Source organism: Heloderma suspectum, chromosome 4 (assembly GCF_057233095.1).
Source record: "Heloderma suspectum isolate Gila_16-S chromosome 4, 16-S_ref, whole genome shotgun sequence".
Taxonomy (NCBI): Eukaryota; Metazoa; Chordata; class Lepidosauria; order Squamata; family Helodermatidae; genus Heloderma; species Heloderma suspectum.
Genome location: NC_139461.1, coordinates 145,272,270 through 145,299,572, shown reverse-complemented (window position 1 = coordinate 145,299,572; position 27,303 = coordinate 145,272,270). Strand labels below are relative to the sequence as shown.

General features: G+C 43.7%; 2 protein-coding genes across 7 annotated transcripts in view; one reads left to right on the top strand and one right to left on the bottom strand.

Moving 5' to 3' along the window:
- Positions 1-92: 92 nt before the first annotated feature.
- On the bottom strand, positions 93-25,494 carry UBE2D2 (ubiquitin conjugating enzyme E2 D2). Of its 5 annotated transcripts, none has more exons than XM_084850836.1 (8): positions 25,362-25,494; positions 20,314-20,736; positions 12,897-12,960; positions 10,687-10,718; positions 10,531-10,608; positions 10,335-10,440; positions 2,257-2,350; positions 93-957 (listed from the first exon to the last, which is right to left on the bottom strand). In XM_084850836.1, coding segments are annotated over exons 3-8 (357 nt in total). In that variant the 5' UTR covers positions 12,898-12,960; positions 20,314-20,736; positions 25,362-25,494; the 3' UTR covers positions 93-911. The 5 variants fall into 5 exon arrangements, with proteins under 5 accessions (XP_084706962.1, XP_084706959.1, XP_084706958.1 ...); XM_084850833.1 differs by having other exon boundaries at positions 20,556-20,736; XM_084850832.1 differs by lacking the exon at positions 20,314-20,736 and adding an exon at positions 11,994-12,096.
- A 673-nt stretch (positions 25,495-26,167) lies between these two features.
- Positions 26,168-27,303, top strand: part of STING1 (stimulator of interferon response cGAMP interactor 1) — a 49,593-nt gene continuing 48,457 nt past the window's right edge. Inside the window, exon 1 of one of the 2 annotated variants that reach the window (XM_084850831.1) lies at positions 26,168-26,286. The gene's annotated coding sequence lies outside the window, so the exon portion shown is untranslated. The remainder of the gene's footprint in view (positions 26,287-27,303) is intronic. The other variant, XM_084850827.1, reaches the window with a different exon arrangement.

The window sequence follows — 27,303 nt, the reverse complement described above, 5'->3', positions numbered from 1 at the left end:
CAAATGCAACTATCCAAAATACAAGAACTTGAAGTGAAATCCTTCAGTCTTAGCCCACAAAAAGGTAAGCGTATTCACACAGTTATACGTAATGACTGTAGTAATCAGTTTATTACACAGATTAATCATTCTTGAACGTACAAGCTCCAAGGGAGCAGCTGGGTCTTTAAATATACACAAGTCTGTCAAATGAATTTTTACCCTTACATCCAGAAAGACCTAAGCACTTAAAAACTTAAGAAAATAAGAGCTATTAGCTATGTTAACTGAGAAAACACATACAAACCAAAATTATGAAGGAAAGGTGGGGAAGGGGAGAAGAGTTGAAAATAAATCATCGTCACTTGATGCACTAATAGCTCCAATGCATTTAAATGCTGACCAGATAAACTTAGACCTTTAAAACACAGGATGTGGGTACAGTTTGTTCTTGTTGGTCATACATTTACCTTAGTAGGTCCTTCAGAATAAAATACAGAAACAGCTTCAAGTTCTTCACATCAGTTTTTCATAACAGTTATGAGTTTAAAAGGATTCCACTTTTTTTAAAGTCTCCTTTTGAATCACTGAAAGTCCCCAGAAGCACACGAAACCTTTCACTTCCCCCCCCCCCTTGGTTTTTGTGGCCAATATAAACCTCTTCGGAATGCTTTTATGCTCACAACTAGACTTTGACTGAAGAACTGGCTTTTCACACACATTTCTTTGCTAGGAGTCAATGTTGGTATGGAATACAGTATTTCGTTGTTCCAAGTATGTACAACACGCAGCACTGCTGTATCAGGTAAACATGTGCACAGGGGAAGATGAGGCGTGGGCTCATAGAAAGCAGTCAAATGGAAATCAAAAGGACTTTCTCTTTCAGAGTTCCCCTATCTTTATTTGTAGAGGTTATCCAATAATTTCTTTAATTACATCGCATACTTCTGAGTCCATTCTCGAGCTATTCTGTTGTACCTGTATATATAAAAAAGGTTATTAATGAGGGATACAATTCACCAAGTAGTAGAAGTACTTCTAAAGTCATATTAGTCTTAAGGTATTTCTGGGACTGAATTAAGCAGTCTATACAGAAAATTAAAGGACCAGGTTAAGGCTGCCAGCCTATGCGTGTTAAGACAGAAAAAAGTCCTACACTTCCCAGCATTCCCCAGCCAGCAATGGAAATGTTTGTTTGAATTCTCACTAAGCAGTATAGAATGTTCTAGGAAGACTTCAAAAAGCCCTGCAGTTCATTTAATGGTGCTCACGGGACCTTTTAAAAAAGAAATTGAACACATAGCCTTGCAATTCCTCCTAGATTTTTAGCTCTCACTTCCACTTCCTCTTACCACCTGAAAATTTATTTCATGTACATGCATTTCTTTCATAGTCCGCAAAGTATAAAATCTAGTAGTTGTTCAATTTTCTTTAAAATTAGTAAGTAAGGCAGGAAGAGTCAAGGAAACATTTTACACAGCTCCTCGAGTTTGCACTTCGAATGCAGCACAAAACATTAAGAGCCAATTCTGAGCTCTCACTTTTAACACTGACTTGTCACCTTTACAGTTTTCTTTGTGTCTAGTGGTCTGGTGTTGAAAGATCCAGAATTTCAGAGTGCCCACTTTCATTATGCTCAAGCCTCAATTGTCCTAGAGGATGCTAAATGCTGCCCATTTCAGTCTGTTAAAGGAAGTTACTGTACAATGCTGAAGCAGAAATGTCTCAAGTTGAATGATTCATTTATAGCAATAACTGACTAGAAAATAATTTCTTTAATATTGAACCAACTGAACCTCAAGAACTTTTCACTACAATTAACAATGGTATCCGTCTATTATTACACCTGCAGCTACTCATGAAGCCAAACTCATGTATTTCTTGTTCACCTACCACCACCCGAATCAGGTTCTCTTGTGGCAGAAGTTTAAGTTGTTCCTCCCTCTGCAGCCTAAAAGCAGAAACTGAAGGGCCTAAGAGAGGCAATTGCAAAATAGTAATGTGTAAAGGTACAGATGAAATTGACCAGACTTTTAGCGGATTAACCAGTCCAGTTGAGAAGTAAACCTTATTACTGACTACAGATATCAAAAATGTTAAAGCTGGAAATATAAATGCAAGGCTGCCAACAGAAGCAAATGGTACTCTTTAACAAGAAATGACTCTGGTGCCAAGTGCACAGAGTTAGTCACAGTTTAAGGCATACATCTTCCTCTATAAAACCTTCTAGTTGCTTATTCATTCCTAGGTTTTAAGATGTTTGACTTCCATACTCACTTTTCTCTATCTGTTTTGTAGATCCGTGCAATCTCAGGCACTAAGGGATCATCTGGATTGGGATCACACAACAGAGAACAGATGGACAAAAGTACTAGAGGGAAGAAAACACACTACATTAGGATTTAAGTGCATCTAAACTCCTGTAAACAGCAAATCAATCCTATTCGTCATTTAACCTCCTCCCTTCTCGTCTTGATTTTATATTCTAGTATTGGTCTGGCCTGCACTGGTTTTAAGTCACCTGCCATTAAGAAGGTGCCCTGTCTCTCTGTTATGCAAAGCAGGAGGGAAGTGTTTAATCCTTCCCTTGCCACTTCCCTCTGCAACTGTTCCCTCATGCTGGTTTCTTCCTACTTGAATGGAAAACTAGCCGCTGAGGCAGGCTGAGGGAAAACACGGCACCTCCCCACCTGACATGTCCTTCCTTACAAATCCTTACTGTGCACACTGGAGCTAGACAAAGAATTGGGAATTCTTGTGTTTGCAGACAGTTGTAGGGAAACAACAACCACATTCCCAGGTGAAGTTTGAAATACTGGCAGCCTGGCCAGCATAAGAATAAGAATTTTCATTGCACAAAAGTTCAGGATAAGGTACCAGGGGATATATGCTGCTCTGCTCACTCCCCCCCCCCCCCGCCATTCTTTAAGCCAGTCCTGATGCCTAAGGACTTTGGATGATTAAGAACACAAGAGGATTACCACTGTGCTGGACTGGTTCAGACTGAGTAGTAGCAAACACAATAAAATGTTAAGGCTTTTAAAATGCAAACCAAAACTCCTTTCCCCTATAATTACATACAGGTAACAAAAAACTAGAGGCATGATGGCCTTCATTTCTTGACTACATGTTCCACAGTTTGTCTATAACATTAAAAAACAACCATTCTTAAATTTATTTCATTTTCAAACCTCCCAATAACAGGCAATTGGGAAAAGTTCAATTAAAATACAAGACATTAAAATACAAGACAACAGAACAAAGACAATGAAATAGATTTCTTAGGTCCTTCAAGTAGACTGATATTTCTTCTATAAGACTGAAGTCTGCTTCAAATTTCTGGTACTATTTATGACTGGAAGAACTGGCTTCTCCCTTCTGCAAGAACTCATGCATGGAATGGAACTTATTGTGACCACCCAAGATGGGCGATTAATAAATTTAATAAATAAATATTGTAAGGCTATAATAGCAGTCGAGTACTAGTGCTTCAAGCTCTGGCTCATGAGAGCATATTTTACAACACGGTAGGCAACCCGGTGCCTTCCAGATGTTTCAGACTACACCTCCCATAATCCCTGACTACTGCCCATGCTGGCTGGGTTTTATAGGAGTTATAGTCCAAACTACTTGGACAGCATCAGATTGCCTATCCCTGCCTTACAGCATAATTCTCTGCCCCAAAATCTGGCCAGGTTCGGAGGATCAGCGAGGGAAACAATGCAGCATTGGTTGGACAAGTGACCGGAGATTACCCTAATTACTCACGCCATGTCGCGGGCTGCCATGTCGTCCAAACCCAGCGCATGTGTAATGACGTTTCACCCACCCTGCAACCCATGGCTTGCAGTAGGGGTTGTAGAGCGGGTGGAAAGGCACTATGCCCTCACTGTGTTCAGACAACACAGCAATTCATGACACACCACAGGTAATTAGGTAATCCTGGTCATGCAACCAGCATGCACAGGGGTGGGAGAAACAACCGCCGCTGCATTGTTTCCCCCGCTGATCCTCCGAATCAGACCTTTATCTGGCAATGAAACAAAGAATGTGTTAAAATGGCAGCTTGCCTTATAGTTTTAAGACTTGCCTGCATTTGGAACAGTTCAAGAACAGAGGCAAAAATCTCTTTATATGCCTTGCTTCCACAAAATACTTAAGCAAAATCACCTATGTACCACCAGTTGAATTTGAATTATTAGCTGTATAGGAACTGATATGGCTGTCAGAACCTGTACATGAACCACCACCACCCCATTATTCACAGGATCCACTCCTTTGCCATTGTTATACAACATCCCTCCTGTTCATCTCCTTCTCAATTCTTTTTAAGTAGCACCTACCAAATAAGTAGCTACTTAACACTTCCACCATGTGCTAGGCAATGTACATAACACACTATATGTCTCCTGCTCAAAGTGGTTACACATAAACTCAGACTGACAAAACTGGGTCAAATCTATGTCTAGGACTGCTGATGTGAAGTGGGAAAGTGCAGGATTAGGGGAGCTGGAAAAAGAGGGAACACCAATTCCAGAACAGAAAATCGGGGGGGGGGGGGTTACAAAGTGTTTAAGGAAATTGTACAATATACTTACGAAGCACTCCTGGTTTCTGCTGCTGTGCCTAACACATTTCAAGTATAAACAACTCTTCATCAACACAATTGTCACTTCTTGTCTCCACCATGAGGAGTTTTTGTCATTGGGGAGAACACTGTGCAAGCAGCTCCTGGATTCAGAGCAGTATAAGTTAAAACACTACCACCTCTTGCCTTTGCCACTGTGCCAGCTGTGATGGTGGCCCTATAAGAGGGGTGCACAACCTTTTCGGCCCCAAGGGAAGCATCCCACATAGGCATGGGAGGGAGGCTTTAATCTTACTCCCATCCCAGCGATCCTGAACAAGATCACTGGGATGGGGAGGCTTTAATCTCACCCCCATCCCAGCGATCCTGAACAAGATTACTGGGGTGGGGGTGGGGAGGCAGCTTCAGGGTTGATGTCGGGGGAGGTTGAAGCCTCCTCCCCTCCCAGTGATGCTGGTGGGTATCACAGCTTCTGCACTGCCAGTAGCAGCAGAGAAATAGCAATACTGGCTGTTCAGGGTCACTGGGGGGGAGGAAGCTTTAGTCTCATCCCCTGCATAACATCCCAGAGTGGCTCACAGATTACTGCAAGATGGTACTTGCTGGATCCAAGGAGTTCTTGTACACAGGCTCAAGAACAAAAAGCGGCAGGGGATAATTATGTAGAGCTGCAGGTATGTGTGTGTGGGGCAATGGCAGAGAAGAAAAAGCTGTCCAGGTCTGCTCAATATCCTTCTACGTGGTGATGAAGAAGTGCCCTTCTGTCTTACCCGGTCTCGTACTACCTCCAAAGGAGGAGCACATAGAAACCCCTCTCACCATCCTATGCTGCCTATACATGCTGGTAGACCTGGCTCAAGGAGCTCAAGAAACTTCCTATTTCTAAAGAGGCAGAAAACGGACTACCTTCTTGGAGAAGGACGCACTCTGCCCGTCATCACCTCAAATGTGTACTTTATGGTCAGTCAGGACATCCTCCTGATCCTGGTTGAGAAAGCTATCGTTTTACCATCCTCTATTGCCACTCTTCCAAATTTCCAATCAGGGTAAAATGGGACAAGGAATTGGCCTGTCGGCATCAAATGATCTCAACAAATAATTATGGGGGGGGGGGGACAAGTGAGAGCAGTTTGGGAACACCGGGGTTAACCTACAAGAAGTTATATTTTAAGATGAGGCAATCCAGATGCAGATTGTGGGTTACCTGATTTTCCAGTTTAAACAAGCAGCAGTACATGTGCAAAAAATGTAAAATGTTGGAAGTGGGGGATGCGCAGGGGAGAAAATAGGCCTCATCTCCATCTCTGAAAGCAACTCATACCCAGCAACTGCCCATGAATGTTCTCCAGCCCACTGTACTGATTCACCAGGAACTGACATAATAATTAATAGGGACCAAGCCCCCTCCAGGGGCAACCTGATGCAATACACAGCCATTCAAATGAGATGATACAAGCAACAAGCCAGTACCTGCTAGGTACTGCTCTGTACCACAAAATCCATATATCCTTCCCACTCCTATTTCCAGAGTGAAACCTACTGGCAAATAGATTTACTAAACATTCTGCCTTAATATCATCACTGAGGACATATGATCCCAAAGCAAACCCTCTTCTGAAAACTTTATTTGCTTAAATGGACTGTGGTGTTATGTAGTGTGCACTATCATTTTTATAACAAACCTTTTAGGAAGCCAATGAATTACCACTCACCAGAGCAAGCAAGCAAAATATGCATTTTATGTACAATAGAAGTTGAAGGATAATGGGTTATTCTTCAACTGCTATTGTGCATAAAAGCATATTCTGACCATGCAGCTGGTTTTAGACACATGTTCATAGGCTAAAGATAGCTAAATAACCTAGCAATTACCATTCCAAACAGTAGCTTGTTTTAACTAAGTGCCCAACCACAACAAAATAGAGACAACAACCTCGTTTGCATGTAACAACAACGCATGGGTTGTTGGGGCCATGTGGCCTGGCTTGTTTGAGAGGGAAACAAGCCTCAAATAACCCAACAGGCTATGGATTATTTGAGGATTGTTTCCCCAACAAACAAGCCATGCCGCCCAGCATCGGATGACACGACAAGCTGCACCTAGATGGATAATCAGGCAAATGTCTCCCAGCACTCGCCGCAGCTTAAACAAGCCACCGTGGCTTGTTTAAGCTGCAGTGAATGCGCGAACCGGGTCCGTGTCTATATTTAAATGTAGATGATTCCTTATTTTTGCACACACATGTGTGAATACACACACACACTTAATCATTTTGTAGACCTGAACCACGTGTCTCTGCCCTTCCCACCCCTTTCTACCCCAAGCTCTTTTATACATTTTAAGTGCACTGAATGTCATCAGTGATGTGAGGTAGAAATAGGTTCTGCTACTGTATCTTTCCACAGGAAAAAAATGATTCATAAAGTGACATAAAGAACCAATCAAACTGTTTAGGCTTCAGGGTTTCAGTGCCTTCATATTTCTTCTTTTAAAAAAAAGAATTACAAGTAGCCCAAGGAAATTATTTCCAAATACAGCTCTGAATTTATTTGAATGGAACATTTAAACCACATAAAATGCACTTTACTGGAGTTTTCTTTTGCCCAAATGAAGTATTTCAATTCAACTACTTTTGGCTACTGGAGAAACGTTTGAGATATTTAAACAGCACCTAACAAATTAATACAGTGCATTGTTTAGTTTTGTTTACTAAATACAAGTCAAACACACTAAAATCAGAAAAGTTTCCAATTCAGAATTTCCCAGAAAACCCTCATCACTGGGTACCACAACATTTGCTTAATTCAGGGCTGGGCAGAGTTGTATGATCTACTTTGTTTTTTTACTAGAAACCCAAGATCCACCAATATACGCTTCGAATTAAGGAGTTCTGAGCCTAGGATTTTGTTTTGAGTACCAGAAGAACTCAGTGATCTTCCACAAAAATCCATTCCTGACTACCCCCAAGCTTTCTCCATTTCAGCAGTACTACTGGGGGTGGGGGGTGGTATTTTGTTGTTGCTACTGATAAACAACTGGGAATCAGAAATCTTTTCCAATCTGCTGCAAATTTCCTTTAGATCCACCAATAGTGCCAGAACTACCTTCTTCCCACTCCTAACTTAACTGGTAGTATGCACCTGCCTCTGTGCCCCTCATTTACTTTATATATCCAAATCTGGATATACAGTTCTGACTTTCATTATGATTATTTGGCAACAAAGATCTTATATTTTGGGATAAAGACATTTTTTGATGCATGCAATTTTACATTTAACCAACACACACAAATCTAGAGTTTCAACCATGGCAAAAACTTGAAAGCAGAGTTTTAACTAGGGCTGTGCACGGACGCCTGCTTTGCTTCGGGTGCTGCTTCGGACCCTCCAAATCAGCCTTGCTTTGACTCGGACTGATTTGGACCCCCTCCGTTTTGACTCGGTTCTGGTTCCAAAGTGAGATTTGGATATCTGAACCACTCAGTTGGCGCGTTTTCCCATTGACATGCACGGGAAAACACAAATGGCCATAACTTTTTCAATTTTCATGATAAATACATGAAACCTGGGCGCCTCTCTGCTGACATGGACGGGATCCCAACTGCCAAAATTCAGACAGTTTGCCCAAGGACTTTTTGTGCTAGGTGCAGCTGGAATTTGAGTTTTTCCACAAAAACTCTCAAAGCAAAGAGCTTGACGTCTTGATGCTGCACCGCCGCCACCTCCTTCCTGCTCAGCTGTCTGTGGCCGTGTTTCCACAACAACAGAAGGAGAAGCTAATGGAGGAGTACTGGATTTTAATTTAAAAGGAACCAGATTTGCTGCAATGTGGTCCATGCAGGGCTCCACGACCAGGTTCTCCACACCAGTAAAAATTGCTTCACAGAACATACTTCCTGGTGGGGGTGGGGGTGACAGTGAAGGTCATCTGACTGGCAGGGGCTGCTCAACCAATAAGAGAGGCTTTCCCCTCCCCCCCTCTCCTTTCCCCTGAAAGTACAGATGCGCCTGCATTTCAGGAGCAAGCCTCACTGACCATAATGGGAGTTACTTCTGAGTAGATTGACATATGCTTGTGCTGGGAAAGAGCAGTAAACACAAAGTGAATGGGTAAAACAAGAATCTATACAATCCAAAAGGGATCCTCACGATTTCATATGATTTTTAAAGGGGAGACCCACAAAATCGCCATCCCATCACAGAGCACAACCGCCTCCACAGACTGAACCAGAAAAATCATGGATCCATCACTTGTGGGTGCAGCCACAGCAGAAAAAATTGGATTAAAAGCAGGGGTCCTTAGGGATCCTCATGATTTTTACAAGAAAGATACCCCCAAACACCCTCATATCACAGAGCACATCTATGCCCACAGATTGGGTGACAAATAACACAGATTTTGGGGCTTCATAACACTGTCATGTTACAAAGCCACGGATAAAATGCCCAATTCAATATGGATCCTCTGAATTTTTCATTAGGTCACCCCTGCCCAACCCCCACCCTCAAAGCACAGAATTCATCTTTGTCCAAGTATGCACACTAAGAATCCCAGATTGCTGCTTCCCAGCAGATCCCAGATCTTCTGTTTCACCTCAAATGGTGTGAAAAATCATATGAAATCAAGAGGACCCCTGCCTCAGATCCCTGTTTTTGCACCGTGGCTGCGCCCACAAGTGGCAAATCGGTGATTTTTCTGGTTCAGCCCGTGGAGGAAGATGTGCTCTGTGAATGGATGGTGGTTTTGGGAGTCTCCCCTTTAAAAATCATATGAAATCATGAGGATTCACTTTTTATTTCATGGGTCCTTGTTTTACTTTCTTCCAACACAAAGACAGAAACCAGCCCCCATTTTAACCCTCAGGATCTCTATAATGAAGGGACGCTGTGCCTTGTCAATTGAGGGGGTAAATCGCTGATGGAAACACCCCCAAGGATGGCTAGCCATCTCCTGCTCACTAGGAGGAGACAGTTACTGAGCTGCAAGGGTGTGTACCTCACCTCCTCCTCCTGCCTGGGCGATTCACAGTGCTTTTGCATATAAGTCTAGATGCACATAGACTTCCAATCACCATGTTTTTTAAAAACATGGCCGTTGCAGTGGAGGCAGAGAGACCGCAAGCAGAGCAGGGGCTGGGGGGTCCTCACTCCTCACATCCCTAAGTAACAGCACCAGAATGATCTCTGACTCTGAAACACAGCTGTTTTTCTCCAGTTATTCAATCTTCCCCCCTCCACCATCACTGTCTCCGATTGGAGATTGCTGGGTTATGTTCAGCTCTGATTTGGAAACCAGAGTTTCCATTTGCCAAAGCTCCCTCCCTCTCTCCCACTCCTCAACCCCTCACTAAACTTTCTGAAGTTGATACTTTTGGCACCAGGCTGTCTGGGTTCCTCAGAACAAATCACCGAGTTGGACAAGGGGCTTCGTATAAAAGCTGCTTCGCTCCGGGGTGCCTCGTTGCTATTCTGCTCCACCTCGTACCACAAGGAGGCACCTCTGAAACAGCCTGCTTCAACTCATTATTTGGGATTTGGACCGAAGCAGTCCACAGCCCTAATTTTAACTGTTCATTATCAGCAGACTAACCAGCCTGAAATTCATTAACCTAGCTGGGCCAAGAGCAATGGTGGAATCTGTTGAATAGCCTTAAATCCTCAAGGTTTGTGCATATACACAAGAGGAACACCATCACCAGACATATACATTTTACATTTACATCTGAGAGGAGTTCTGTTCATTTAAACTCAAAGCCAGTTTGCTTACCTTTTGAAATAGTTAATGCTGGAGACCACTGTGACCGTAGAATATCAAGACAAATACTGCCATTACTGTTAATATTTGGATGGTAAATTCTTGTTGTAAATGCAACCTATTAAAAGAAGAAAGTTATCTCATGTAGTTCTATTTACTCCAATTGGATACTACATAGAAAGTATTGGGGTGTAAACAAGATACCCACCTTAGGTGGTTTGAAGGGGTAATCTGTTGGGAAGTGAATTGTCAAGAAGAACACTCCACCCTGATAGGGACTGTCATTCTGAAAAAAGAAAGCTATTAAGAAGGTGTTTAAAAATAAGTTTAAATGTATGTTGTTTAAGACTGGAGGGCTACTTACTGGTCCCATTATTGTTGCTTGCCAATGGAACACTGGAGGAGGAAAGAAAATGAGATACCGACTAAGATATTTCACATTAAGCAAATTAACTTAGCTGCAGCAATCAGTCAATATAGTTAGTGCGCCTTGAGTATAGTGCAGCAAATGTAGATTCCAAACACCAATATTTTACTCTCAGCTGTACTAGGAGGCATTTAGTATTCCAGTTAAAGGTCTGGTTTCATACTCAACTTTGTCAAATTTTATAAGCATAGTATGGGCGACATGTAGGGGCCCCAATACCCCACCCTATGTGCTGAATTACCACTGTAATGACAAGCCCTACAAGAGGTTCAGGGTTCAATAAATGTAGATGCATGTTCTACTGGTCCCCTTGGGCTGTACACCACTGTTTTGGAAAGATACAGATGTTCAGTATTTGGCATTTTAATACAGATAACTACTGTGGAAGTGCAAGCACTGCCTCTTTACTACAACACACAACATATTTCTTGTAATAAACCAATGACTGCTGAAAGCACTCAGTAAATGCTTCATTTAACAGGCATTTATTTTCATTTTTTGGAGTGAGGTCTTATTGACCTAAAATTGCAGATCAACTTGTGATTAACAAGGTGGGCTTTCCGGAAAATTTTTCAGTTTTCATTGGAAACTGTTCTGATGCCCTACAGCAGATGTGGGCAACTTGTGGCCCTCCAGATGTTTGCTTATTATTACATTTATATCCCGCCTTTTCTCTCTCTCACAAGGAACCCAAGGTGGCTCACATAGTCCTCCTCCTTTCCACATTATCCTCACAACAACCTTGTGAGGTAGGTTAGGGTGAGAATCAATGATTGGCCCAAAGTTACCCAGCGAGCTTCATGGCCAGGTGGGGATTAGAACCCAATCTCCCGAGTCCCAGTCCAGCGCTCTAGCCACTATACCACACTGGATATGGTGGTGGGAGCCGTAGGCCAAACCATCTGGAGGGGCACAAGTTGCCTACCCAAGCACTAGAGAGACCTTTTTTAGCATGTTTATTGTACTTGTATTTAGTAAACAGCAAAGCTAAAAAAAATGTATCTTATATTAATTTTTTGTCCCAATACATCACAAGGATTTGACCTGAAATATTTGTGGGGGGGAAATTAAACAGCACTTAATGTGATTTAAATGTTATATTATGTAGAACTTTTTTACTGGAGAAATTGTAAAATTGTGAAGACAACAGTATGTACTTCCCTTATATTATTTAAATATGTGCTGACAACCACTTATCTATTTCAACAGAGTAAAGCTCTCTTCCACTACAGTTGTTGGGGCACCTTCAGTTTTGCTGTCACTGTTTATTAGTCCAATTTCACTCTGAGACATATGTGTATTTCCATGACATATGTATTCTCTCACATACTTGCTCAGAGTAATCATCTGAAAAAGATTAATTACAACTTTGAAACTGCTAAACTTGCCTAATATTGTATTTGCAATGGGGCATTCATTCATTTTTACTAATGAACTTATACAATGGGAAAAATAAAGCACTGGAAAAATTTCCACCCCACATCACTGGTTGTAATTGCCTGAAATTAAAAGTAAGGATTCTGCCATGTTGCCCAATAAACCAGAAGTATTTTGGGGCGGGGGGCGGAGAGAAAGAGATACCATCACCAAACTGTTTTAACAGCAATGCAGGATAGCCTTAGGAAATGTTTGGGCAGATGGTCTCTCCAGTGACATTTACTTAACCTTTTACTTAACCAATGCAGCTGTTTTTATTCTGACTACTATTACTTACTATTACTTTACTTAAAAGTAAAGATGATGTAGTTTTGATCTACATCAAAAGTTGACTACACCTGTCTACTTAAGAGTGCTTTGCATTTTTAAAACATAGGGTAGAATCCAATGTGGCACAGCATGAACACTAATGATGTTGTGCTAGCATAAACTGATGGTAGCCCAACATCATTAGCGCTTGCTAGTGCAAAGGAAAAAGGCAGCTAGTTGCAGATGAAATTTGGCAGCAAACTGCCACTTTTTCCCTTTCAACTGGTAAGCGCTAGTGGTGCTGGGCTAACACTACTGGTTTGCACCATCACAACATCACTAGCGTTAGTGCTGCGCCACCATCGGATGCTACCCAGAGGCGCAACTTTATTTATTTAGGTCAGTTCTCCTCTCTGAGAGAAAATGCTCATTTGAGGCTTTTCCACTTCACAGGTACTTACTGTCATCTCCAACAGGCCCTGCTGAACACTGTGCTGGAGGATCACGTGCCAGATCATTCAGCTCCTAAAAACAAACCCACAGTGGATTCAAAATACGGTCTCTATCTCCCCACAACAGTCACACAACGAGCACTCTACTATAGCTTCCTTTTGCTGTTAATTTTACTAAAATGCAAATGACAGATTCACCAAAGAATTGAGAAAACATTCTTTATAGCAATACCTGTATGTACATTCCTTTTAAAACAACAGTAAAGTAATTCAATGTTGGTGAAGTATACTTTCATTCAGCAACTCAAGTGACATTTATTAGCTGAACATCAAAGCACAGTCCTATAATTTGTTACAGTATTTGCTTCCAATTGGCAGCTTTATCTCTTTTCCAGAATTTCACATATAAAACTTTGGCAATCATTTCTGCAGCAATGCCTTGTGCTGAATTCCATTCACTTTAGTCAACAAAAGTAGTAAAAAAAAGATCTAGCTGGATTCCCCATCACAGTCATTTGAAATGTATTTTCCCCAAGGCTCATTAGCAGAGCCCACCATAACGAATAAATGTAGACATTCAGAATGTATACTTCCAACATAATGGACTACCATTTCCGTTACTTTTGTTTAGACTCTTGGGTATTATTAATTGTCAGCACTTCTCTCTCTCTCTCTTTTTCTTTGTGATCTTCATTCTAAAGAAGTTCATAGAGTATAGGGAAATTTCATCCTCATGCAAATCTCATGTCCATTTAATCAGATATGATTAACTATCACTATAGTTTAAACATACATCTGAAAATTTATGCCCCTTCATTATTACCATGGATTTGAAGTTTGATCAAGAAGCAGCCTTCCATTTATCTTTCCAACTCCTCTAAAGCAAACAGCATACCTTCCTTACCTTCTGTAGGCTATTCTATAACATGAATCCCATGGGTCTACAAATTATGGCTGCATATGGTAGCCAATTGTAGTTTCTACTAGTCAGCTGTGAAGTGTGATCCCACCATGATAATGCAATATTATATGTGATATAATTTATGTATTTATTTTATTTATTACATTTCTTTACCGCCAAATAGCCAAAGCTTTCTGGGAGGATCACTAAAATCAACCTAACATATTGCAACTATATTATATGCATTTATCAACAAAGACATTGTCCGATGAAGCCACGTAACTCAAGCTTGATTTTGACTGAATTTTTTGAGGGTGCAATTCTATGAGGATGGCTATAAGCCTCCAAACTCAGAGGTTTACGGCCATCCAGTGCAGAGTGGGGGGAGCAGCGGAGGCAGTCCTCGCATCTGTGCTCCTCCTGCATTTCAGCTAAATGGGCTCTTTTGCCCATCTAGCTAAGGTGTTGGGGAGGGAAGGAGGTTGGGGAGGCCAGAGGATTCCTCATAAGCCAGCCTCCCCAGTCCCCTCCCCACCTCACCCATGGGAACGTCCCCTTTACCTTTGCTCCAACGTCGCTTTTATGACCTCAGAGAGGCAGCCAGCATGGTTCTCTCCGCACTGGCTGTGAGGGGAGGGGAGCTTCGACTCCTGGGTTCAAGGTCGGCACACTGTCTCCAACCTCAGATCCAGGAATCTGAACTATCCTATGGTCCCCCAGATGCTGTCTAGGGGCCATAGGACTGCTCTCTAAAAGACTTGGAGGGAGCAATCCGATGGCCGCTAGTCAGCAGCTAGACAGCCATAGGATATGTCGGTTTCCGGGAACCAACCAGGGAGCCCACGCTCCAAGGTCAGTTCCCTGAGAACCAACCTTCCACCCCTCCCATGCTGCCTCGTAGGCAGTGCGGAACGGCCCCATGCTCCGTGCTCGCAAGACCAGCACAGAGTGGCAGAGAAGGGGCGTTCTGGGTGGAAATGCTGGTACGACACATCCTATGTGTCGTCCGGCTGCCACCGCCCCCGGTCCAACTTCCCCCGGCTAGACAACCAAAATCGACTGTCTAGCCACAAATGCAGGTCAGGAGAAACGCAGTGGAGACAATCCCTTCTGTGCTTCTCCTGCCCTGCATTGGATAGGTGGCCGCCTCCGAACTCAGGGGCGGCCGCCTATCCCCATAGGATTGCGCCCTGATTCCACAGGTTCAGACAGGAGTTCCACCCCCACCCCCTCCAATGTTCAGGAGGGGGTACAACGAGAAAACACAGGGAATGTGTGCAATTTGGCCAATAGTGTGATTATTTTCATTTTTTTGTCTAAGAAATTTTATTACAAAAATGAAGTGACCAGTCTTTCTAGCAGTCCTGAGGCACCTTTAAATTATTTTGTGGCATCAATTTTCATAGGCTAGTCTACTCAAATGCAGTTTTCCATGGGATTTGGAAAAGCTACAGTGACATTTATTTTTAATTAAAATTATTGATGTCACCAAATTTTAGGCATCTAAGTGCCTTCATTTAGGGCCTTTGAATGGTGAATTGTTTCCTTCGTCAACAACCTCCATGACAAATTATCTGATCCAGTCATGCCATCACAAGCAGATACACCTTTGTTCTTAATGTATAGTGAAAACATCCAAAAATTTGGGAAGATATAAATCTTATTTATATGCATTGTCAGAACTTGTTAACACATCCATATAGCCCATCCATTTGTTTTTTGTTTTTTAAAGGGTGGGGGATAGGCCTGCTGTATTCCGGCCCTCCAGGTATTTGGCCTACGTGCTGCTCACTAACTAGTTTGATACTCTCCTCTCCTTTCGCTATCCCAAATATCGTTTGATACTCTCCTTTCACTATCCCGAATCACAGACTAGCAAAAGGCAGAAAGAAAAGGGGAGGCACAGAAAAGTGCCTGCTTGATGGCTCTGCCAACACACGGCAACCCACCAAGAATAAAAAACAGGAGCCCTAGAGGGAGTGACACAGTGACTTTTGTGCTCCTTTTAGCCTTGGTACTATTAGGCCTAAAAAGAATCATGAAACCTATGCTTGTTTCCTACTCCAGTTAACTCCTTCCATCAGAAATGAGAGACTCACTAGCTAAAGGCAAAGTCAAAACATCCACTCCAAGCAGCCTATGGATTCCACATATACCTTGGTATGGAAGGAAAAGGGGAAAATATTCATATATGTTAAATGTACTACTCTCTGTCAATAAGTAGATTTAAATTCATTGTGTTTCTTTTTACTTATTTTATTTTTCTGTTGGTTGGTATAATCGTGTTTTGGGAAACTAATAAAAGAAATGGAAGACTCGCATGTATCATTACAGGAGACTCTGGGTTGATCTCCCATTTTCTTATAAGAAAGGTGGTTCGCTTCAGACAGTGAAGTCATAATTGGGATGGGCAGCCACAATTGGAGGGAAAATGTTCACAAACATGGGAGAAGACAGGCCCCAAGCCCTTCTAGTAAATCAAGAAGTATATTCCACAAGCCTAAAATATGTCCATGCCTGTTCTAGATCCAGCTTTAGGAAATAAAAGCTAAAACTCCATCAGAAGTTAGCAGCCAACTATCTGAACGATTTCAGATATTTCAGAGGTTTATGCAAGTGACCTTGCTCCAAAGGTAACTGAACTGAAATACTGGGAGTGGAGGGAGTCAATAAAGCACACTTAGTACAATTTAAGTGTTGCATTCAAAAAATCCAAAGCTATAATTGGAAATTATTTTATTGACACTTAAAATATTTTAGAAGACATGAAAACTCAATACCACACATTTCCCTTACAAAATTTATAGTTTAAGAGAAAAATGAAATCTATTATAGTACTGAAATCTATTATAGAAATTTTAGCATGCCTGATGAAAAGCTGTGTTTTCCAGGGACAATCACCTGAGTAATGAAAATTCTGACTTTAGATTTGGTTGGTATTATATCCACTCAGGCTGCAATCTTAACCTCAGCTGGAATCCAGCTAAAAGACAGGCCTCAGGGGGCAGTGCAACCACCACTCTGCCGGTAGAGACAGATGTATGCTGGTGCGATGACACTTATGCCACTGAAGTCCCTGGACCACCCAAGGAAAACTCTGTTGTTGGTGGTGTTCTGTTAGTGCTGTTCTACTGGTGGGGAAACCAGATGTGCAAAGGGCATGTTGTAGCGGCTCTGCCCCCAACCTCAGCCTCTTCACTTTCCTGACTCACCCCAGGAATGAATGCAAATGGGACATAATAGAGTCCCTCCTATTCCGATCAAAGGGAGAGAAAAAGAAAAAGCTGCCTCCTTACTTTCCACCCTGGCCACAGCAGAAAGACAAGGTGATGGACCCAGCGGCTGCTCTGCCAGATCTCTCCCCATGTCTATAAATCCAGGCTGGACTGCTCTGCCCATTGCCCAATTTAATTTATATTGTGTTCATTATGTCACACATTTTATGAAACAATGCTTTTCTAAAAATGGGAAAAGTTCAACAAGAAAATTCTTGGTGGAAGGTTTTCCACTGCATGCCACTGATTCCTAAATATTACAGACTGCGCCAGTTTGCACAACACAGGGGTGGTTAATAAGCCACAGCGGCTTGTTAATCACCCTCACACATGCCAGCCGGATTATTTCCCTAATTACCCTAGCTGAGCTCAAGTTGTTGTGAGGTCCAAACCCAACAGGGGGAGGGTGTGTGTGGCTGGAGTGGTTAACAAACCACCCAGCAACTCTACAACAGACAGTAGGTCCTGAGTGGTTTGTTAATCACCCCAGCCACCCATCCCCACCAGGTTCAGATGTCACGACAACCCACACACAGCAAGGGTAATTAGGGAAATCAGCCAGCATGGACAGGGGTTGTTACCAACCCACCATGGCTTATTAACCACTCTCATGTCATGCAAATCCATACACTCTGTGGATGAATGCAAATGTAGTAGATGAATGCAAACCCTAGAACAGCCCATGGGTCTCAGGGTGGTTTGTAAACCACCCCAGCCAGCCACCCTTGCCAAGTTCAGACGTCACAACAACCTATGCCCCATGAGGGTAATTACGCTAATTAGGCAGCTCATGAGGCAGGGAGGGAAAATAAGCCACCGTGGCTTCTTTTCCCTCTGTGATTGTGCAAACCTGGTCACAGAAACAGATGATAATTTCCAGGTGGTAGCTTTTGTGGATGGCATAAAACCACCTTGAGTGTGATCATTTATATCTTCACCTTGACAATAGTCTGTACTGAACCTCATTTAAAATCCTGTCCCACAACTTAACCTGTTATCTGCATGCTGACTCCAGTAATTTTGGCTATGTACCTTACCCAGAGTTCTCTTCACTTGAGTGTACCAATATAACCTAAATGGATTTTTTCCCTTGGAAGTACCCATGACCTATTTCACATGAATCACACTCTTCTGTCATAGTGCAAGCAACTGATTATGAAAACAAGCTTCCAGTGGAATGATTTAAAGTCAAAGCCACTTAAATCCCCAAGAAAAAAGCAAACATTTAAATCATTGATTTAACTCATGATTTCCAATTTGTAATTAAACATTTTCTGAACAAGTATGCATACTATTTAGCTGTTATCAGAATTAAACATCGATTTGCAACAAAGAGTATTTTCAGACTACCTAGGAGCATAATCCAAGATATTTTAGTGCAATCTACATAGCACATATAATTGTGTAGTCTAAAGGTTTTAGAAACAAAGTGGGGAACTGAATTAATGGATTTATTTTCATTTTGCTCTTTATATATGTGCAAGGACACTAAGATCACTTAAACAGACACTAAATCTACAAGTCTGTGCACACATATTTGGGAGCAAGTTCCACTAAACTCTGTGGTGCATGCTTCCAAGTCAACAGGAGCACGATTCAGCTCTAACTACCCAGAAGCAAACAATTACAGCTATTGCGCAAAACAGGGTTTCACCATGAGATAAGCATCCTACTATTTGACTGCTTGGTTTCAAGTTAGCTTGTTTCAAACAAACCGTAGTTAACACTAACCACAGTTTGTTAGCTTGAATGAAATACAGATAGTGTTTATCAACAGTGAATGTTTCTGAACTACTGCTCACAGCCACACCAGATGGGGGGGAGTGGAAGCTCAAGGTTTGCCTACTCTTATTCATGTCACGCCACACTATGGGCCAGTTCACATGACACAACAGCCCAAGGAGGGTTAATTTAACCTCAAGGAGTTGTGATGCATACCAGTCGCCATCATGAATATGCAACCACAGACTGGGAGTTGTCGTGTTGTGCAAACTTGACTGCCAGGGGTTATTTGAGGGTTAAACAACCCTCACATAAACCTACAACATACCATGGGTTACATGAGTATTGTTTAACCCTCAAATAACCCCCACCGGCCGGGTTCACACGACACAACAATCCCCAACAACTCCTGGTCTGGGGTTGCATATTCATAACGGTAGCTGGCATGTGCCGCAGCTCCTCGAGTGTAAATTAACTCTCAATGAGCTGTTGTGTCATGTGAACCAGGTCACTGATTTAGCAAGATGTCTGAATGCAGCCTTTATCAATCCACAGAACCATGCAATTAGCTCTTTGCACAGTATAGCCTGGGAAGTGCCATTCAAAAGTAGTTTGCGATATGGTTGATGGGTTTGCTAACTGGTGTAGAGAAAGCCTGGAAGCGCCTGAAGTAGCTTTCGTTGTTGTGGCTATCGATTTCTATTTAAGGGAAAGAATCTGCCTTTTGAACTTGGACAGAAAAACAAGAAATCCATTAATTACGTAACTGCTTCCCCACATCTCAGGTAGCCTGTTTTTAATTTAGACAGGCTTTTAATCTACCTTCTTAGAAAGTTTTAATGTTGATCCTGGGGTTTCTAACAGCTGTGATTGTCAACATAATTTATTCTTTGTTTTTAAACTTGATGTGAGCCATCTTGAGCACCACTGTAACAGCGGAAAGGTGGAATAAAATTTTTTAAGAGAAATACATGGGGTTGGAGTCAACCCTCACGTAAGCAGAAGTCCGTTTGCATGACAGGACTCTCCCATCTTCTACTCACCAATGCAGAACCCCCTGCCCTCCACAAATCTGCTCTGGAGGGTGCCCCAAACCCCTGTAACAGTTTTGGGGCAAGCGCAGGGGACTGTACAGCAGAAGGGGGAAATCCGTTCTGTCCAAAATTCCCTCCCGCTGTCAGAATGACACCACTGGATACAACCCATAAAAACCTTCATTTCAAGCTACATTTTTATGATTATACCGATCTGTGAACACTTTTGCACTCCATGCATGACAATCTTTTCATCATGATCTAAGACTCCTGAGTTTAAAAATCAGGCTATCCTGAGTCTGCCACACCAGCTCTAATCCCCACTAGTCATATCACTGCTACACTACCCTAGGAATACAAAGACCTGGGAGAAAAGAAACCCTTTGGTTTGTCTGTCCCACCCCGTAAGGCCTAAAATGGGCAAACTGGAAATATGAAGGGAAAGGATATCTCTTCTAATATTTTTTTTTCTTTTAGAATAGAACGTAAAATACCTTTTGAAGCAGTATTTAAAAATGATATTGCTATCACTAATGTTGCAAATCAAGTTTCAAAGGTAGTAACGTTAGTGATGATTATTACTCCAGATGACTGGGTTACTATACAGACAACGATCTTGTGATTTGATCTTGGAAAAGGTCCACATCTTACAACATATGAAAGTACATCTTGGGGTATTTGATGCAGGTGTGTGCAAGCATATTGCTCCTGCAACGTGATGGCAAAGCTTTTTTACCAAACAGCTTGACTCCTCTTGCTTTTCACTTGTCTCAGGTTCTTCCATCTTCCACATCAAGTGAAAAGCTGATGAATATTTCAAAATACACACATGCAATCAAGGAATGAATTAACATGTGAAAGAGTTGAGAAGCTTGTTTCCATTCATGCAAACCTTCCATTTTCTGAAGTCCATGAAGCTGAAAGTAAAGTTCAAAATAAGCAGCTATGGATCTTTTAACACCAATATTGATTAGCGAAATACACATTTATGCCATTAGTTTCAAGGATATTATTTACTGGAAGGGAGCAGGATACAAATCAAATGAATGATAGATAATTTGTCTGCTGTTACATATCAGTTACTGTATCTTTAGTACACGATAACTTGCCATATACAAAGATGAATCAGAATGTATTAGCAGTATCAAGTGTAACTGATATTCAAAATTAATTGCTACTCCTTTATTACATTATAGGGACTTTGAGCTTTTTATCTAAAACTATGCATTTCTTCTATTGCTACATCCTAATGCAGAGATTCACATGCTGTTTTTAATCCAAGATAATATAATCCTTTTGTTTACTACAATATTTATGGTTTTAAAATAGAAACCATAAGCTTTATTCCTGTTTTTCCAAGAGTAAAACTAATATATATGTGGGTATCTTACTGTTCAGCAGCTTGCAGCTCCATCTCTCACATTGGGTATATAATTGTTTGAACAAAACTAAAGGCATACAAATAAGGCATAATAAGACTTCCCTAAGAGTTCCCCAAACCTCAGGAGAGGCTTTGGGAGTAGGGGCTTCAGAGGAAAGGGGGTGGGGAAATTGGCTTTGTGAAAGTACTACTTTGGATATAACCCAATATATTTCATATTCTTAGACTAAGGAAGAGAATATGGCATATATTTTAACGCCACTTCCAATTATCAATCCAGGAATATCCTATTCCTGGGATGTTTCATGACATGTGAACCTAGAAACTCTGGATTTATAGGTTAAACAACCCGGAGTTAACCCTCCCCAAAACCATGGATGATTGTGGGGTTAACAGTGGGTTACTGAACTCACAAAACAACCCAGGAACATGAGTCCCTGGGTTGTTAATTGAAAGCAGAAGCAGGTGGGAACCAGAACCATCGCTCACACCTGCTCACAAACAACTTTGATCATATAGGCCCCTTCCAACCCTACTATTCTATGACTACTATTCTATGATCCAACGGCTTAATTTAATGGCAGGGGCTGTCGAATTGTGCTTGGTGCCTGTAGGTGCCTGGCTTGCCATGCCGTGTGAACTCAAGTGGCAGGGGTTGTTTGAGGGTTAGACAAGCCTCAAATAACCCCCAAACAAGCCATGGGTTATTTGAGGGTGGCCTATCCCTCAAACAACCCCTGCCGCCTGGTTTTGCATGCCATGGCAAGCTGGGCGCCCAGCACAACATGACAGCCCCATGAGTAAATTAAGCCACAGTGTGCTGTCCTGTTATGCGAACCAGGTCAGTGCATGCTTGTGCTCTCTCTCTCTAAAACCAATCCAGATGCTCTCCACATCCCTTCAGCTTTAAAAAAGCCAGTAGCCAAGGAGCAAGTGTGTGTTGGAGAGACTCCTGCAAGCTCCTGCCCTCTCCAAACAGCAGAGTACAAAACAGTGCACAGGAAGGTCTCTGTGTGCTGCGGGGTTCTTTCTCACCAGTGTTGGACCACTCCCTGGCCAATGGATCTGTAACCGCTACACTTATGCAAGCACAAGCTAAGAATCCTTTGGAAATTGCCTCGGTATCTATGACGGGCAATCTTTGTTATGTCAACATTTTTCTCTCACAGCCTGAGGTGTCTTACAAATACATTTAAAACTTTTCCAGGGACTGTCTATTTAAACCCTTGTCCATTCAGTGGGGTCAAAAATCCAACCCCCAAAGTACTCTTTGTTGCAGAATTCAGACAGAAATAGATCTGCAACAGTATTCATAGGACACTGTCACCTGCATGATAGTACACAATGGGTTGGATCCAGACTTGGTCATAAATTAGTCATGACTTAAGTCCCATTGATTTCAATGGGTCTACTCAAAGTATGACCAAGTCTGGATTCAACCAAATGTCCCTAAATTTTGGCAATTTACAGCAAAGCCCAAAGCATGTCTACTGAAAAGTAAGCCACACTGAGTTTATTGGGGCCTACTCCCAGGTCACTGTGTATAGGATTGTAGCCGTAGTTTTTTTCAGTAAACAAAAAAGCACCGAGGACATAAGATGTCCTAAGAAGTCTACTGTCTCAATTAATGTAAAATGTTGGGGTAAAAATGTTCCAGCACAAACAGATCCGGGGATGCAGGTGTTAAGTGCCCAAACAAAATTTTCTTTCTGAAAAGCAAGAAGAGACTGAGACAAAAAAAATCCCAAGAAATCTATTCTTGGGATATTTTCTGCACAATTGGTAAGCAAGAGGTCTTTGCTGTCCAAGGAACCACAACACAGCTAAGAAGAAAGGCCACTTGATTAAGGTCTCTTTCTAGATTTCATGGAATATTTGATCATAGCTAGTATTAATCAGTCAACAGCCAGTGTTTGACTGGTCTATTAGGAGATGGGTAATCCAACCCTTAGTATTAAAACCTAACTAGACATAAAAAGCTGTGCCCAATCTTTCAATTGAGTTCAGCAAACTTCCAAAGGATTGATATTTTAGCCCTTCCATTATAACCTCATTAAATGCAAATGTATTAGCCCCCACATATCTAGGAAGCTGCCAAAGTTCATAGGAAGGGTATGACACCTTTGGCACTCACTGTAGAACTGGCACCTGCTGCTAGAATATGATCTGGCATTCTATACATGGACAACCTTAAAACATTTAGGATATTAAAAACAAATACAGTTTTTTGTTAAACCCCATTTTCAGAGTCTTAAGTTTTATGTTTCCTAACTACAAAGTACATATTATTACACAACCAACAGCCATGAACATTACTATAAAAGCCAGCATCATCAATGCTGCTGTTAGATCACCAGGGTCTGTTGCCTCCCGACCACAGCAACCATAAGTATCAAGAATCTCCTATGAGAAGACTTCGAATGGAAACAGGTGAAGCACCATCTTTACACCTGCTGCTAAAACCAGATGGGGGTTCCTTCACCCTCCTTGGATGTGTGCATATACCACCTGCCAAAATTTGTAACCAAGATCAGTATTGTCAAGTTTTCCATATTCCTAACCTTCCCCAGCATCAGACTGATGATGATGATAAATACCACAACTATATATCAGGTCTAATTAGGATTGAGATATAAGAGGCCACAACCCTTAAAATCATTTGCACGTTTTCAGTACCAATGACTTCAGTAGGCCTTAGACCAAGGCCTTGAAAGAAAGAGAAAATTTCTCCACACAGGTTATACACCAGGGGTAGACAAATCCAGTGTCCTCCAAATGTTTTGGATTACAACTCTCATCAACCCCAGCTAGCATGGTCTATGGTCACGGATTATAGGAGTTGTAGTCCAGAAAATTTGGAGGGCACAGAGTTACCAACTCCCATTTTACTCCTTCCAAAAAGCTATGCACTGATGCATAACACATTGGCTTCCACATGCAAACTTCATTTTTGCCAGATTTTACTCTTGAGATAATAAAAATTAGAATACTGACCAATATTATTGAACTGAAGAATAAGTAGGGGGAAAAATCTGGCAACTTGCTCTTATATATGTTTATTTGGAAGCAAACCTCATTGAGTTCTATGGGACTAACTCACTCCTAAGATTACAAGCTGGATATTTTTCTCCTATACTTTTGAGAAGCAGAGGAATTTTGAAGATGCAGCTAGCAAAGAATGTTGAGGCACCTCACTCACACACACACACACACACACACACACACTATGGCAGTAGTAAGGGCAAAAAAACAGGCAGTGGTAAGAGTAACCTGAGGTCAGCTGTAGCAGGTGCAACAAGCAGCAGAAGCATTGATGGGGGCATACAACGGGGGGGTGAAGTAGATGCCAATGTGACCCTCATTTATTTGCTGCAGGCGTTTTACCTTTGTCCATTTAAGTCAAGGGAATGGCTCACTCCATAGATATGTATGGAGGTAGGTGAAGGATCCAGTCAGAAATAACAACTTAGGAGGGGGCACTCACTGCTGCCATATGCAAGCAAAGGCAGCCAATCTGAGCACATCTATTTTGACCGGCTTTTACTCGAGAGCCTTCAAAATAGTGCCGCAAATCTAGCACCGATGCAAGACCTAACTCAGGTCATCTTCCAAGGTGGCTCAGTTTTAGACGCGCCTTTTATAATCAGGAGCATCCAGATCTATCGGACGGGGAAAGTGGGAGAGGAGAAGCTACAGCCATTGCCTTGCCTCCAGGAAGGCCAAGAGAAGGGCAGTTGCACGAGAAAGAGAGGGGGAACTGCCCTCGAACAAAGGATAGCCCCTTCCGCGCCGGGAAAAGCGAGCAGACGGGCCGATCCAGGCAGGCCCGAGGGCTGAGCGCGCCCTATTCGGAGGCCCCCAGGAAACGCCTTCCGCCTGTGGGAAGGGCCGGCGGAGCCAGCAGCTGGGACAGGCGCCGGCCGAGGCATCCGGAGGGGAGACGGCGGCCGTGGGCAGAGCCGCCGCCGAGGCCTCGCCAGAGAGGCGGAGCGCCCGAGGCTGCTCCGCTTATGTAAAGCGGCGGCCCCGAGGAGGGACCACTGCGGAGGCCGCCGCCATCCGGGCCTCCAGGCCGGCGGCGGCGGCCTGGGCGGGAGGAAGCTGCCCGGCCAGCCCTGGCGCGGAGGGGCTTCCGGGTCGGCGCCGCCGAGGGGCTCTCACCTTGTGGATTCTCTTCAGCGCCATCGCGGCGGCGGGGCCTGTGGAGGGCGGCGCGCGAGCAGGCCGGCAGGGAGGAAGGAGGAGAGGAGGGAGGGGATTACTTTCCGGCCGCGGAGGAAGCGCGAGGCTGCTCGGCGGAAGCGGGCGGAGGGGCCGGCCTTGCAGGAGGACGGGCGTCCTCGTCTCCCCTCCCTCCGGGCGCTCTCCCCGCTGCTGCCCGCCCGCCGGCCCGCCTCTTCGCGCTCTTCTGAGCGGCACTGCCCTCGCGGCGGCGGCGGCCCCCGCACTGGCACCTCGCCCTCTCCTTCGCTGACTGACTGGCTCTCAGCGCCGCGGCTGCTGCGGCCGCATCACCCCCGCGCGAAGTTCTTTATGACGCGACAGCGTCGTGAGGTTAATAGGATTCCTCCGCCACGCAGAGTCGAGCGACGGCGGGCGCGCATGCGCTTCTGGGCCGTGGCGGCGTCGGGCCAGGAGTGATGCGCGAAGCGGCGGCGTGGTGACGCCGGAGCGCGGGTGAGCGGCGGGGTGAAGCGCCCCGATCCATGACGAGGCTGCCTGGGGCCGTCCCGCCGCCGTCGCTCGCTGGCAGCGAGATGCCCAGGAAAAGAAGGCAGGCGGAAGGATACCCCTTTCTGTGGGGAGCGCGGCAGGCGGAGCCTCAGGCTGTTATCGCGGGAAGAGACATTGCGGGAACGGTTCCGGGAGCTGGCCCGGCGGACCCAGCTGGGAGGGGGCCGCCGCCGGGCCCCCGCGCCTCCTCGCAGGCTCTGGCGCTCCGCCGCCCGCGCCAGGCTGACTAGGAGGCCTCGCGCTTGACAGTGGAGAGGGGCCCCGGAGCCGCCTAGGTCGCTGCTGCTTTGCTTCAGATCTCGCCGGGTGGTGTCTTCCGAAGAGCAGCTTCCAACCTGCTCGTGGGAAGCAGGTACGGCCGTGCTCGTGGGCGATCCTGGCGTTGTGCTGCGCTGCACGTTGTCGTCCCCCCCCCCCCCCGAGAACGGATGCGAAACTCACGCCGGAGTGCGGGAACTTGAATGGTATCCCTGTGTTCTGAACACGAGCGCGCACCCGGTTTCATTCCAATACCTGAATGTTCAAGCGAGTTGCTGTGTCACAGACTTGCAAACAGAAGAGCAAGCCCCGAGCTTTGCCAAAGGCCTGCCTTTACTCATGCAGTTGCATTCTAGCTATACATGCACATGTTTCAATGTGATAACTTGATATTCAAGGAATATGTTGCTTTGCAGAGTTCCTTGCTTGACCCCCCCTTGGAAATGAGTGCTGGTGAAAGGTGGTTGTCAGACATGAAATGCAGAGTTGTGTCCTGAATGTGAGCATACAACCTTTCCTTCCAGTACTTCAGTCTTAAACGCTGACATTTTGTATTTGCTCCTCAGTCCCTTCCCCTTAGTGGAGAACGGGGTGGAGAACCTCCAGCCTGGGGTCCCAATCCAACCCTCCAGGGTTCTCCAAATGGCTCTGCCCCCTTTCCCCCAACCACTGATTGGTGGTTTCCTGGCTTTTGTGCAGTTTTTTTCCCTCATGCTAAAAGGTTGAGATGCTCTCCTAAGGCTCAGTTACTGGCAGTAAGAACATTAAGCTCCATTACATCCCCCCGCATTTGATTGCTACTCCCACCTTTCAATCAAGCTTACAGTCATGGATAAGTAAAAACTTAACTAAAACAATAATAAAGCAAATACATAAAAACACAATTAAAAACAAGTACAGAATAAACAGCACCCAGCCCAACAGACGTGCTTGCATACCAAAGGCCTGCTTGAGTAAAATTTTCTTTGGCCGCCGATGGAAAGGCAGCAGAGAGGGAGCCAGCCGAATCTTCTTTGGCAGGAGTTCCACAGTCTGGGACCAACCACCAAGAAGGCCCTCTCTCACATCACCACAAAACACCTCTGAAGGAGGCAATACCAAAAGGAAGGCC